The sequence below is a fragment of the Ricinus communis genome, chromosome 8, assembly GCF_019578655.1.
Source record: "Ricinus communis isolate WT05 ecotype wild-type chromosome 8, ASM1957865v1, whole genome shotgun sequence".
Taxonomy (NCBI): Eukaryota; Viridiplantae; Streptophyta; class Magnoliopsida; order Malpighiales; family Euphorbiaceae; genus Ricinus; species Ricinus communis.
The window spans coordinates 8,246,836-8,260,144 of NC_063263.1; the positions used below are offsets into that span (position 1 = coordinate 8,246,836).

Here is a 13,309-nt window from a genome sequence, read left to right on the forward strand (position 1 = left end):
TTCACATATAGTTTTATGCTTTGTCAACTATCCTGCAGTGATGTTAGTTATCCTGTAATGATATAATTTATATAAGAATAAGGTGAATATTTTATTGGAGGCATATATGCTAGCTAGGAATTCTCAAGGGTGAAATTCCATTATTATATGGTCTATACGAAGGGGTTATGAGATTCTAAAATTTACTGAGATTGGAAGATTGCTCACAAGCTTCCCAAGCAAGCAACAAAAAAAGAAAAATAATTTCTGATTGTTCTGCACAACACATGTAGTGGTATTAGAGCGTTTACTTCTTTTATTAGTTTGTTTCTACATCTCACAGTAATCTTCCATATGATAAAATATATTCACGCCTTCTCTTTTTTTCAGAAAAGATCAGTCATGTCTTGTTATCAAGTCATTTTCTTTGACAAAGACTTTTGCCTCCTACCTTATCCCCTTGCATGTAAACGGTATCTGGGATTTGCTGGATGTGAGCGTTCCTTGATGTATACAAATCTAATTATAAAACCTCAAAACTCTTACTATACACCTATATATATGTATATGTTTGTCTCCCTTCTTGATATTTCTTGCCTAGACTGGCTCCATAATGAACCACACTCATATTTTATATTGTGAGATCCAGCATATGGGAGTATGAATTCTCAAGAATATACAACTCGTAAAATTCGTATCTGATATCTCCGACTCTTAGCGTTCTTGGAGTCTAGTATTTTCTTTCTCTTCGTCTCATGCTTTTCTTTCCTTTATTTTTCTATCCAAGAAACTGGTCGAATTAATTGTATATATAAAATGTTAGTTGGTACCTTAATAGCTAGAAATAACATTAGCAGGCTCCACTAGTAATTTGTTTTATTAAGGTACAAACTTCATTTCAATTTATTTCACTGGAAGACTGAAATCATTTCGTAGACTTGAAGAAAGGCAAAACCAACACATGGATGGACATTTGTTACGGTGAAAATGAAAAGTGAAAACAACTACCTAGCTAGGGGAATGGAGTCATCGATCACTCCAGTGGAACCATTTAATTCAATCCCATGTATCACCTTTGATCGAGCTATTTCTTCTTCTAAGCACTCATTCAGTTCGGTCACTACTTGAAGCATAGCGGGCCTTCGAGCGGAAGTTGGAGATGAACAAGCCAGGGCAGTTTCTACAGCCTTCCAGATAGAGTTAATGTTGAAATCTCCGGTTAACCTTGGATCAACAATGCTTTTAATATCTCCATTTGCAGCCAGGGCACTAACCCATTGACGTAAATGAGTATTCCTTGTATTGGCTTTTGCAAACACAGGTTTGCCTGTGATTATCCTCAAAAGAACAATGCCAAAGCTGTAGACATCACTTTTCTCTGTTAGCCTGCATGTCATAGAGCATCTGCAAGCAGGAACATGAAAACCCAATCATGTCAATCTTTTATGAATAATAAATTAACGTTAAAAGCAAATGTCTGTAAGTGATTACACATTCAACCTGCAAATCGGAAAATTAAACTCAAACCATATCACCAATAGTGTGTTTATCTGTTTCTTGAATGCTTAGAGGGAAAGAAGTTCCTTCACCAATAATGTAACTGAATTTATTTTCTTAAGATACCCAAGAATTCCTTTACCAATCATGAGGACTGAACCACTCACTCGGGATCAAGGTAACCAGGAGTTCCAACAACAGTAGTTGATACATGAGTTCCCCCTTCAACTGGGAAAGGTCTGGAAAGTCCAAAATCAGCCAGTTTGGCTTGGAATGTATCATTTAATAAGATGTTTGAAGTCTTGACATCCCTGCGTATAATTGGCGGCCTGCACCCGTTGTGTAGATACTCCAATCCTACACAAAAATTCTACAAAATATTAGTTCACTTATGGATACAAATTGTAAATAACAAAGAGAATCAAATTGACGTAACTTATTTTCTTGCTAACCTTTTGCTGCGTCAATAGCTATTTGAAGCCTCCTCTTCCAACTCAATACATTTGTGTTTGTGACTACATTCACGTGAAAGCATTCCTCAAATTTCTAATGTAATAGAAATATTTGACGCCAATTGTAAAAAAGCTGGAATATTTATGCCCTTTTAAATATAATCTAATATTTATGCGAATGTTAGGCATCGGGCATACAATTTATAACTAATATTTCCCACAAAACAGCATCTTTTAGGAAACTAAATTCTATTATTCAATCTATAAGAAGAGCATTCAGTATGCTGAAACAAATGCGCATACAGTTTATAGTATATTTAGATTTGCAGTAACCTAATTTTAGTACAATTTTTCACCTGATAGATGCCTTTCTAAATCTCCATTAACCATGTACTCATAGATGAGCCCCATGTTGGTGCCTTCATCACAGAAACCTACAAGGATTGTCAAGTTTCTGTGATGAACTCTCAGAAGAAGTTTACCTGTAATCAAAAATCAGATTTTCATTTTCCTTTATTCAGTATACTATTGAACTCAAATCTATTCATATGACATTCAAGAGGTACCTCTGCTTGAAACTGAATACTCCCCTGGACTGACAATGGAGAGAGCATTTTTACAGCTACTTCAATGCCATGTAAGAAGCCATGGTAAACTGTTCCATATCCTCCCTTACCAAGAACCCTCTCTAAGTTGTTAGTTATTTTCAGGACCTCAGCATATGTAGGCTGTCGATATTTTGTCTCTGGCACCCATACTTCTGACTGGTAAAACTTTAAAGAGTTTTATTAAGCATATGTTTGTGATCAAGGATAAAAGGAAAAAAAAAGAAAAAACATATACTGATTAAGTAAAATCTTCTTGTAATCACAATCTGCCTCTTTAATTTTGCTCAAATTTTAAAATATATTAAATGATGGAGGTGTTACCTTGCTGTTTTCTTCTTCTAAAGCTCCAAAACCAGACTGCGAGAGCAGCCATGATGATAAGCGCTGTACCAACAGATGCCACTATTGGAACAACAAAGGTGTTGTTTTTCTTCTTGCATGAAAAGGATGCACATAGGTCTGGATTTCCATCAGAACTGAAATTGATTGAGCAGATTTAGTAAAATAATTCTTGAAATTATTGAATTTATTACTATGTTATGACTCAGGCTTATAGGATCACAACTTGATGGGAAGATAAGAAACATGATGAGGCAACTTTTTAGGCTTCCTCCTCCTCCTCCTCCTCCTCCTGATCTCTCTTTTCCCTCTACTTCTCTCTCCCTTTTTCCCTCTATTTCTTTTCTATCAGTCGCAGTTATGATCTACAAGCCAGGGTCGTAACGGACCAGCAACAACTTCCATTTACATAATGTGTATAGAAATCAGCCTATGATCGCCCAAGTTTGCAAATAAAATCCTGAAAGTGACATGCCTAATTATGAGTTCTGCTAGCATAAATATGTTAGTTTTGTATAGAATCCGCACCTTAATACTAACAAGTTCTTCTTTGACTTTTCAAGGAGTGCGGATGGAACTGAACCTGTGAGTTGGTTTCCTGATATGTTTCTGCAGGGCATTAAAATAAAAGAAAATCAGTAGAAACAAAAATAAGTATTACTATTTCTGAAAGGCATGAAATTTCATTTTTAATCCGAAGTAACTTACAGAACTTTCAGAGAGGACATATGAGACAGAAAATCAGGCACTGATTCACTCAAACTGTTGTTTGATAAGTCTCTGATATCGCAAAAGAATTGTAAGAAAAATGTAGTTATTGACCTTGACAGGTTGAGAACATGCCAACTTTATTTGAGATTAGAAATACTTACAGAGTTTCTAATAATGTCAGGTTGGATATGTAAGGAGTAATATCACCACTCAATCCACTTGAGGATAAGTTTCTGATTAATTGTCAAATAATTTCATTAACAGAGAGTACAAATACAGGAAAAAAATTATATGCAAGCAAAGACAAAATCATAGACTTACAACGATATGATTCTGGGCGCGTCATAGTCATTGTAACTGCAATTGAGACCTTCATAGGCTTGTGGGGCACACGGATCACCTTGCCAGTTTCTTTTTATGTTATATATCGACTTGATTTTTGTTATGGTATCAACTGATGATCATATGTATGCATTAAATTAAAATTGCAATTAGTCACCAGAGAGGATATAAATCTATAGTGGCAATGAATTTAAAATAGAACGTACCATCTCCTTGATCTGATTGAACTTGCGAGAGTTCAAATACATCGTATATCTCAATTACATTGATGGGGGGTGGAAGGGTTGAATATCCAGTTTTATCTAGTGAAAAATTGAGATTTCGTCCGATTGATGCTGCTTTGGGATATACAGTTATTTCGGTCGAATAACTAGGAATTACTGGTCCATACCATTTTTCTTCATTCAAAATAATGTTAAATTCCCTGTATTAGTTAGCTTGGAGAATTGCGGGCTCGGCGAAGTGCATGTAGACATAATATTGTCTTGCGGTACCTTCAGAACGTATCGAGAAATTCAGCGGCTCAGTGGCACTTGCTGGTTCCACAGCAGTGCTCATGACTTTTGATGGTAGCGTGTAATTATTTTTACTGTACTCATGATTTTGATTGCCATTCGACTTTTTCCATGCGTTGAAATCATCAGAAGGTTGCCAGATACGATCATAAATATCATCTGGAAACCTGAGACATTTAATCACCTCAGCAATTATATGGAATTACTGAAAGTTGTATAACCAGTTTGATAATACATATATATATATGGCTCACCTGACAATTTCATTGTTAGTCGAGCCAAGATCCCATCTCTACGTGAGAACTAGTGATCCAGATTCAGTATTGCAAGATGCATTATTAAGGGGTCTTGTTGAAGAGCGATCTCAAAGTCCAACAATTCTTAACCAACAGTTATGGACCAGCAGTCAAGGCTTCAGGACTAGTCAATATCATTGGCCATAAAATCAGAGATTAGGAGTAAGGGAAGAAAGGTCATTTCTACCAATCTAATATAGGAAGAGGAACGTTGACATAGAGCTTAGGGGTCAATAGCATAGCAATAAGACCGTTAAATTCAATATGTATATATCACAGTCATACATTACTTGTAATCTTAGAATTTACAATATACACAATTCATCACAGATAAGCAACAATATTTTTCACATGGTATCAGAGTAGGAATAATCATGTCATCATCTACCCAACAAAACAATCAACCACTCTTTCATCATGGCTTCCAATGATCTCACAAAATTAACCAATATTGTGTTAAAGGGCAACCAAAATTACTTCGAATGGTCGAGGGCTGTCTATATCAGCCTCAGTGGCAGAAAAAAGCTCGGGTTCATCATGGGAACTCGAAACAAACCTCAAACAATCAACCCAAATCAACCATCAAAGTAGGAAATTGAAGCAATCAAAAATTGACAGACAACTGACCACATGGTCATGTCCCTTCTGACCCACACGATGGAGCCTCATATTGCCAGATTGTGCATGTTACTGGCATCATCACAGGCAGTATGGGAGAAAATGAGAAATCTCTACGGACAGGAACAAAACTTCGCTCATATTTTCAATTTAAAGCAAGAGCTAGCACAGATCAAACAAGGAACTAAGTCCAGCACAAGTTATGCAACTGAAGTACTAACTCGATGGGAGGAACTTCAAAGTTACCTCCCGCCTACGACTGATCCAGAAGAAACAAGAACACAAACAGAGCAAGATTTAGTTTTTACTTACCTGGTCGGGCTCGATTCGAGCTACGAAGCATTACGGTGTCAAATCCTACTGTCCAGCAACTTACCCAGACTCGATGCCATCATAGCCCTCATACAACAAGAGGAAACTAGACGCATCACCATGAGGACAGTAAGCAGCCAAGAAGTCGACAACCGAGCCTTTGCCTCGCTTTTCTCGCACTCACGAGAGTCGGTCCGAGAGAGGGAAGCGCCCGCTAGCGTCGAGAGGTGCGTTTACTGCAAGAAGTAGGAGCACTCTCACAAGCGTTGCTGGCATCTTCACCCTCACCTTCGGTCGACCCTCAACAGAGCCGAACGAGGGAGAAGCGGGGGAAGGCAAGAGCGAGAAAGGGAAGGGAGAAAGCGGTTCGGCGGCTTGGGAGTCCTAAACACATATAACCCTAATGGTTATAGTGTGGGTGGTGAGTCGGGTAGGGATGTGTTTATCGGGTCGGATGTGTTTAATCGACCACCGGCAAGAGACAGCCACTCATTTGGACCAACCCTGCCTAACCGTCAAGCACCGACCAGCCCATTATTTGGACCAACCCGGTCCAACCCGGTTTGACTCAATTAATTGGACTGATCTGAATCCAACAGAAAAATCCCAAATCTCCGAGCTTATATCTCAGCTTCAGTCTATTATTCAGCCAGCTTGAGGATCAAGTTTGGTATCTCAACCTCTTATAAATTCTTTCAATAACGCATCTAATTGGATAATTGATTCCGAGGCCACGGATCATATGACGTGGGATGTCACCAAATTACATAATTTTGTGACCACTCCTTCCAGTCATGTGACCGTTGCCAATGGGCATCAAGCTAAAATCTTTGGTTTTGGCTCATTAAAATTATTACATACTGATATCCACAATGTTCTTCACCTACTGGAGTTTCAATCCAATCTTTTATCTGTTGGTAAGATTACTAGCACTTTAAGTTGCAATGTTATTTTCTCACCATCTGCAGTCGTGTTTCAGGATCAAGTCACAGGGACGACGATTGGTGAAGATCGCCTTGAGAATGGCCTCTATTATCTCAATAACTCTTTAACCAAGTGTTTAGTATCCAACAATTCTGTCCGCCAAGACATTTTGCTCCACCAGCGGTTTGGGCATCCGTCCGATAGAGTCCTAAACCATCTTTTTGGTCTCAATATGAACACTCACTCTTGTGAAATTTGCAAACTTGCTAAACATACTAGATTGCCTTTCTCTGTGTCTTCTACAACATCAGAAAATATGTTTGATTTAATTCATTCTGACATTTGGGGATCTGCCCCCGTTCTATCCTATAATCACTTTCGTTATTTTGTCACGTTTATTGATGACTACTCTTGCACCACCTGGGTCTATTTGTTAAAAGGCAAAAATGAAGTTTTTTCATGCTTCCAAAATTTCTTCCATTTTATTCAAAATCAGTATAATGCCAAAATTAAGATTTTCTGGTCAGACAATGGAACTGAATACATAAATAAAAAAAATTCCGAATTTTTCTCCTCCATAGGAATTTTTCATCAAACTACATGCATTTATACTCCCGAACAAAATGGAGTCTCTGAACGGAAAAATCGTCATCTTCTTGAAGTCACCAGATCCATTCTTTTTTAAAATAATGTCCCTCATATGTTTTGGTCGGATGCCCTTCTAACTGCTGCGTACCTCATCAATCGTCTGCCTAGCCCCAAGTTAAAAAACCTTAGTCCTCTCGAAATTCTCAAAGGCAGGAAAATAGAATTAGGACACATTCGAGTCTTTGGGTACACGGTCTTTATCCACGTTAGACGTGCTCATAAACTTGACCAGAGTTCTGTAAAAACTATTTTTCTTGGGTATTCCTTGAAAAAAAGGGGTATAAATGCTACGACCCTTCCTCGCACAAAACCTATCTTTCTAGGGATGTGTCCTTTGATGAATGTACCCCCTATTTTACGAATACTTCCCCATATGCTTCTGAGTCATCTACTTTGTTATTTCTCGATAACACTTCCTCTTTTAACAGTTCAGCATTGGACAAAGAGTCGCTTCCTGCACCGCTTCCCGAAGCAACTTCTTCAGGGGGAGTCAATATCCTTCCCGAGACAACTCCTTCAGGGGGAGACGATGAGTCCCAGGTTGAAGCAATTGCCACGAGAAGATTATCTCGACTTACTCGTCCCCCTGTCAGACTAAGGGACTATGTGTCCCACCAGGTATCGTATCCCAGTCAATATTTTGTTAGTTATCACATTGTATCCCATTCATATAAAACTTATCTAAGCAATCTCGCCACTCACACTGAGCCATCTTCCTTCTATGAAGCTAACACCAATTCTAATTGGTGTAAGGCTATAGAGGAAGAACTTCAGGCTCTTGAAAAAAATGCCACCTGGAAATTAGTATCTCTTCCGCAAAGTAAGAAACCTGTTGGGTGTAAATGGTTGTACAAAATTAAATATAAGCATGATGGAACGATTGAGCGATATATGGCTAGATTAGTAGCAAAAGGGTTCACCCAAACATATGGGGTGGACTATCAGGAAACCTTTGCCCCAGTAGCCAAAATGAGCACTATTCGCATTTTATTACATGTTGCTGTTAACTCAGGATGGAACTTATTTCAAATGGACGTCAAAAACGCCTTTCTGCAAGGATCCTTCGAAGAAGAAGTCTACATGACTTTGCCTCCAGGGTACAAGCCCTCAACTGACCAATCCTTGGTATGTAAATTAAAAAAGGCTATCTACGGATTGAAGTAATCCCCGAGAGCATGGTATGCCAAGCTAAGCCACTTCTTCTTAAGAATTAATTTTGTTAAATGTGCTTCTGACTCCTTTCTGTGTGTCAAACGCAATCACACATGTATTGTCATTGTCCTTGTATATGTTGATGACATCATCATAACAAGTAACAATGATAAAGAAATTGAAGTAGTCAAACAAAAACTAAAAATGGAATTTGATATTAAAGATCTCGGTCAACTATCTTACTTCCTTGGAATAGAAATAGCCAAATCTCATAAAGGTCTATTTTTATCCCAAAGAAAATATGTTCTGGACCTTTTAAAGGAAACAGGAAAAATAAGGGCTAAACCTATAGATACTCCAATGAAAACTAAAACCAAACTTAACCTAGAAGATGGCGATCCTTTAGATAATATAGGGCACTATCAGCGTTTAGTAGGAAAACTAATTTACTTCACTGTCACAAGACCTGATATCACCTATGCAGTGAGCATGATAAGTCAGTTCATGCATGCTCCTCGTACTAGTCATTTGGATGCTATCAATAGGATTCTTAGGTATCTTAAAGGCTCCTCTGGTCAAGGTATTTTGAATGGGTTGTCGAAGTCCTTCAAAATAAATTACTGATTTTTCTAAACTAAATTGTAGAAATAGTGAAACCAGGTCGAATCCCAAGGGAACCAATGTGGATAGCTTCTCAAAGTAAAATAAAAGGGAGTTTTTGAATGTTTGAATCAAAATTATAAATAAGCAGAAAATAATGAAGGCTAAATATTAAATTAAATAAAAATTAATCTTAACAAATTTCCAATTCAAGAGTGCTAATTCCATCCAATTGTAATCATGATCATAGGCTAAAATATCAATTCTTCTATTCAAGTACTTAGTCTACTCATTCGAAAAAGCCGCAATAAGTGTAATTCTCCTAATACAATTGACTCAAACCCAACATCCAAATCAATACTTATCATTAGTCAACTGGGCACGATAGCGTTCCATATCAACTTAATGATAGCATTAAGAATAATGAGAATGACTAAACTAACATTAATTTAATTAAGATAACTGCAATTGAAATAACCTTGTTCCTTTATTTCCCTATAGCCTATCATGCAAGCTATGTAATTCGAATAAGCCATAATCACACACACATGAGCCAGCTCCTTGCTACTTGTGTCAATCGTTCATGACAATTACGGATCATAAACTCAAAGTTTAGCAATAGAAAAATCAATATCAAAGTTAAGTCGTCAGTTCAATCAATATCAATAATTCATAAATAATAAGAATAAGAAATAAAGAATACTTGAATTAAAGAAGAATTCTGTTAAGCACAAAGTCTCACAAAATCACAATTGAAATTTATTCATTATTAAATTAGAAACTAAAAATTTAGCCACTCATGGTGGAGTAAGAATTCACAAGAATTGTAGAGAGTGGAAGAAGAATAAGAATATGTATTCTTAAAGGTACTTCCAGCCGTCCTTATATAGGAAGTAAAACCCTAAACCCTAATAGAATCCTTATCAAAAAGAAATAAGCTTCCTATTTAATCTTATCCCTACAAGAAAGGATAAGATTAAAAGTGATCTAAATAAATTAAAACCCTAAATACATGGAAGAAAGTTCTATTAATCCAACACTTCCAAAAATAGAGGAGATTAACTAGGGATAGGTCCACCACAATGAAAACTCTGAAAATTTCGAAGCTCTCCTTCGCATCTTTTAGCAGCTCATGGGGCGCAAGGCGTGGTCACGCCTTGTTGACAGTAGTCTTCTGCATAGATTTTTGCGGAGCTCATGGTTGTAAGGCGTGGTCACGCCTTGTCGACAGTGCAGATTTCTGCACCTCCTCCAAAAGACTTGGTTTTTGACAAATGATGACTTAAAACATGTCTTTAGGCTGGATTTGCTCCATCCTTGATATTTCATCACCTAAGTCAGAATAAACATAATTTCCATAATTAAGTACATTATTCAACCAAATCGTAAGAAAATTAAATACAATAAATATAACTATTTGTGACCTATCATATTTTAATGAAAAATAATAATGCAAATGATATTGTTGGTTTTTCTTATGCAGATTGGGCTGGAAGCTGTGACAGAAAATCAACCTCTGGATTTTGTACCTTTGTAGGAGGTAATCTAGTAACATGGAAGAGCAAGAAACAGACCATTACTGCAAGATCCAGTGCAGAAGCAGAGTACAGAGCAATGGCGTCTACTGCCAGCGAGCTAATATGGACCAAACAAGTTCTCGGATACATGAGAATTGAATGCAAAAGACCAATGAAAATGCACTGTGACAATCAAGCAGCAAGACATATTGCTTCAAACCCAGTTTTCCATGAACGTACCAAGCACATCGAAGTAGACTGCCATTTCATAAGGGAAAAAGTCCAATTTGGCAAAATCAAAACTCCATTCATCAGAAGCCATGAACAGCTAGCAGACATTCTCACAAAGGCCCTAAATAAAACTCATCATCAATATCTTCTTATCAAGATGGAATCGATCAACCTATTCAAACCAAACTTGAGGGGGAGTGTTGAAGAGCGATCTCAAAGTCCAACAGTTATGGACCAGCAGTCAAGGCCTCAAGACTAGTCAACATCACTGGCCAGAAAATCAGAGATTAGGATCAACCTTTCTTCCCTAAGGTCACTTCTACCAATCTCATATAGGAAGAAGAACGTTGACATAAAGCTTAGGGGTCAATAGCATAGCAATAAGACCGTTAAACTCAATATATATATATCACAGTCATACATTCCTGTAATCTTAGAATTTACAATATACACAATTCATCACAGATAAGCAACAATATTTTTCACAAGTCTGAACTCTAATGTCGATATGAATGGTGTCCCGTAGCCTGTATTCACAAGGCAAACAAACATGTAATTCCTTGTTGTTACATGTATGATCTCTGTGGAAAATAAAATGGTTGCGCTCTCTGGTTGCACTGTATACCACTTATTTGGTCCTAGATGTATTTCAAATTGTGGTATTTTGTTCAGGCCATTATAATTTCCATACAAGAAAGTAGCTCTGATCAAATATTTGACTCCTATATCAAGGCCTACTTTATAACAGTTCCTGTCTCCTTTAGGAAATATTCTAACATGCTGTAGCTGTCGAGAAAAGCCATATCCACCATAATTAGATGATATACTCTTGCTTATGCCAGTGTCAATGAATGCTGCATCTGAATTATAATTTAGCTTCGTTAATGAATCGGTATAGCTATCATTATCTGGTAACCCACAATCTATGCTAATGAAGCCTGAGAGAGAGAAACAGCAAAAGGCTTCGAGTTATGAAAAGCTAAGAGAGGATAATAAATACTACTGACATTCAAAGATAGAGGTTTATAAGTAACAGTTATACCTGATTGATCCTGTGCATGACCCACCAGAGTTGAAAGAGCAAAGGTACTAACCAACACAAAGAAGAAACAACTTAATGTCTCCATCTCAATCTTTAATTTCTCCTTTCCTGTGAGAAGATCGTGGAATTAATTGCTATCTAGCTGCTGTTTTTAGTCTGTTCCTAAAAGGATTGGAACCTTAATCATCAAACCTAAGGTCACAGTAGTTGCTATCAAATTGTGAATATAATTATTTCTAGTATATTTTCTTGCCGAGGATAGCGCAATATTACTATACAAAAATAAAGATTAGACAATGTATATTTATGTGTATTCTTTAGTTTGTTTTATTATTTTTGAATAAAGAGTTGGTTTAGTTAGTGATGTAATTGCGAAAGGGGAGTCAGACCAGTTGGGATGTTTGGGTGCCCTGTCTCAAACTGGTCTCCCAGCAAATTCATGCAAGAAAATTGACCAAATGCTGGGTTTAATTACACGTATTATTAATTATTAGCACCGTATTCTTGGGATTATCAAAGTTATAGCGATTTTTCTTTCCTGTTAATAAAGAGATTACGAATACGTCACAAGTACACATTTGTTTACATTAAAGAACCAGCAAAATATTGCCAACAAATTCATTTCTGGAGTTTGAACCGGTTCGAGCCATTTAAAGAAAGAAAATAAAACAGCAATGTAATACTCACCTGGAATGCCAGTACCGTCAAGTATCTTCCTAGTAAGTTTTGCTCCGGCAACCATCACTGGGAAAGACGAGCCAAATATTCACTTTTATAGAAGCAAATGGTTTTTGGAGAAGAGATAGTCTGATTTCTCTTTTTCACCTGGCTTATCATACTATGCCTGAGCTTGCCTGTACTTAGATTTATATACAAAAAAGCATTCAATTATTTTGTGAAGTCAAGACTGAAGTCTACGCTAGCTAGTCTGCATGACCGTGTTAGTACGACGTATTATTCACGTTCCTGTACATGCATGAATTCCCCTGGGCCATCCGAGGAAGGTGCTTTTCGGAAACTCTTATCAAGACATGTTTTATATATCAAAAATCAATATAAGAGTATAAAGAGAGTGTTTTATATTTTATATTAACTCATTTTATAGATATTTTATTATATAAAATTAATGAATATGTATTATTTATTTTTCAATTTGATATATAAATAATATATACATCAAATTTAGAAAAAATATTTTAAAAACGTTACGATTGGATAATAGTTTCATTCGTACTAAACTTTTAACTTATATTTTTAATTGATACTAATATATTAATTTTTTCTTTTTAGTATCAAAATTTTAATTTCTTTTATACGTGACGATACGTATTAAAAATTCAATCAATTTTTAATGATATATAGGGCGGAGTTCCACGTTAGAATTTCACTCGCTATCCATATCACGCTTGACTTTAGATAAATTGTTATATTGATACCAAAGCTTTGTTATTTATATCTAAAGGGTATCAATTCATTAATTTAATTTTTTAGTACCGAATCTATATTTTCATTTTAATCAATGGTCC

At 36.5% G+C, this 13,309-nt stretch overlaps 1 protein-coding gene across 1 annotated transcript; it reads right to left on the reverse strand.

Annotated features, from left to right (window-relative positions):
* Positions 1–823: 823 nt before the first annotated feature.
* On the reverse strand, positions 824–12,602 carry LOC8281595 (probable LRR receptor-like protein kinase At1g51890). Its single transcript, XM_048378348.1, is given in 16 exon segments — positions 824–1,383; positions 1,644–1,833; positions 1,929–1,991; positions 2,285–2,410; positions 2,482–2,701; positions 2,853–3,012; positions 3,404–3,484; positions 3,584–3,655; positions 3,748–3,819; positions 3,908–4,040; positions 4,135–4,627; positions 7,607–7,843; positions 10,523–10,693; positions 11,204–11,679; positions 11,784–11,891; positions 12,471–12,602. Coding segments are annotated over 16 exon segments (3,057 nt in total). The 5' UTR covers positions 12,526–12,602; the 3' UTR covers positions 824–983.
* Positions 12,603–13,309: the final 707 nt, after the last annotated feature.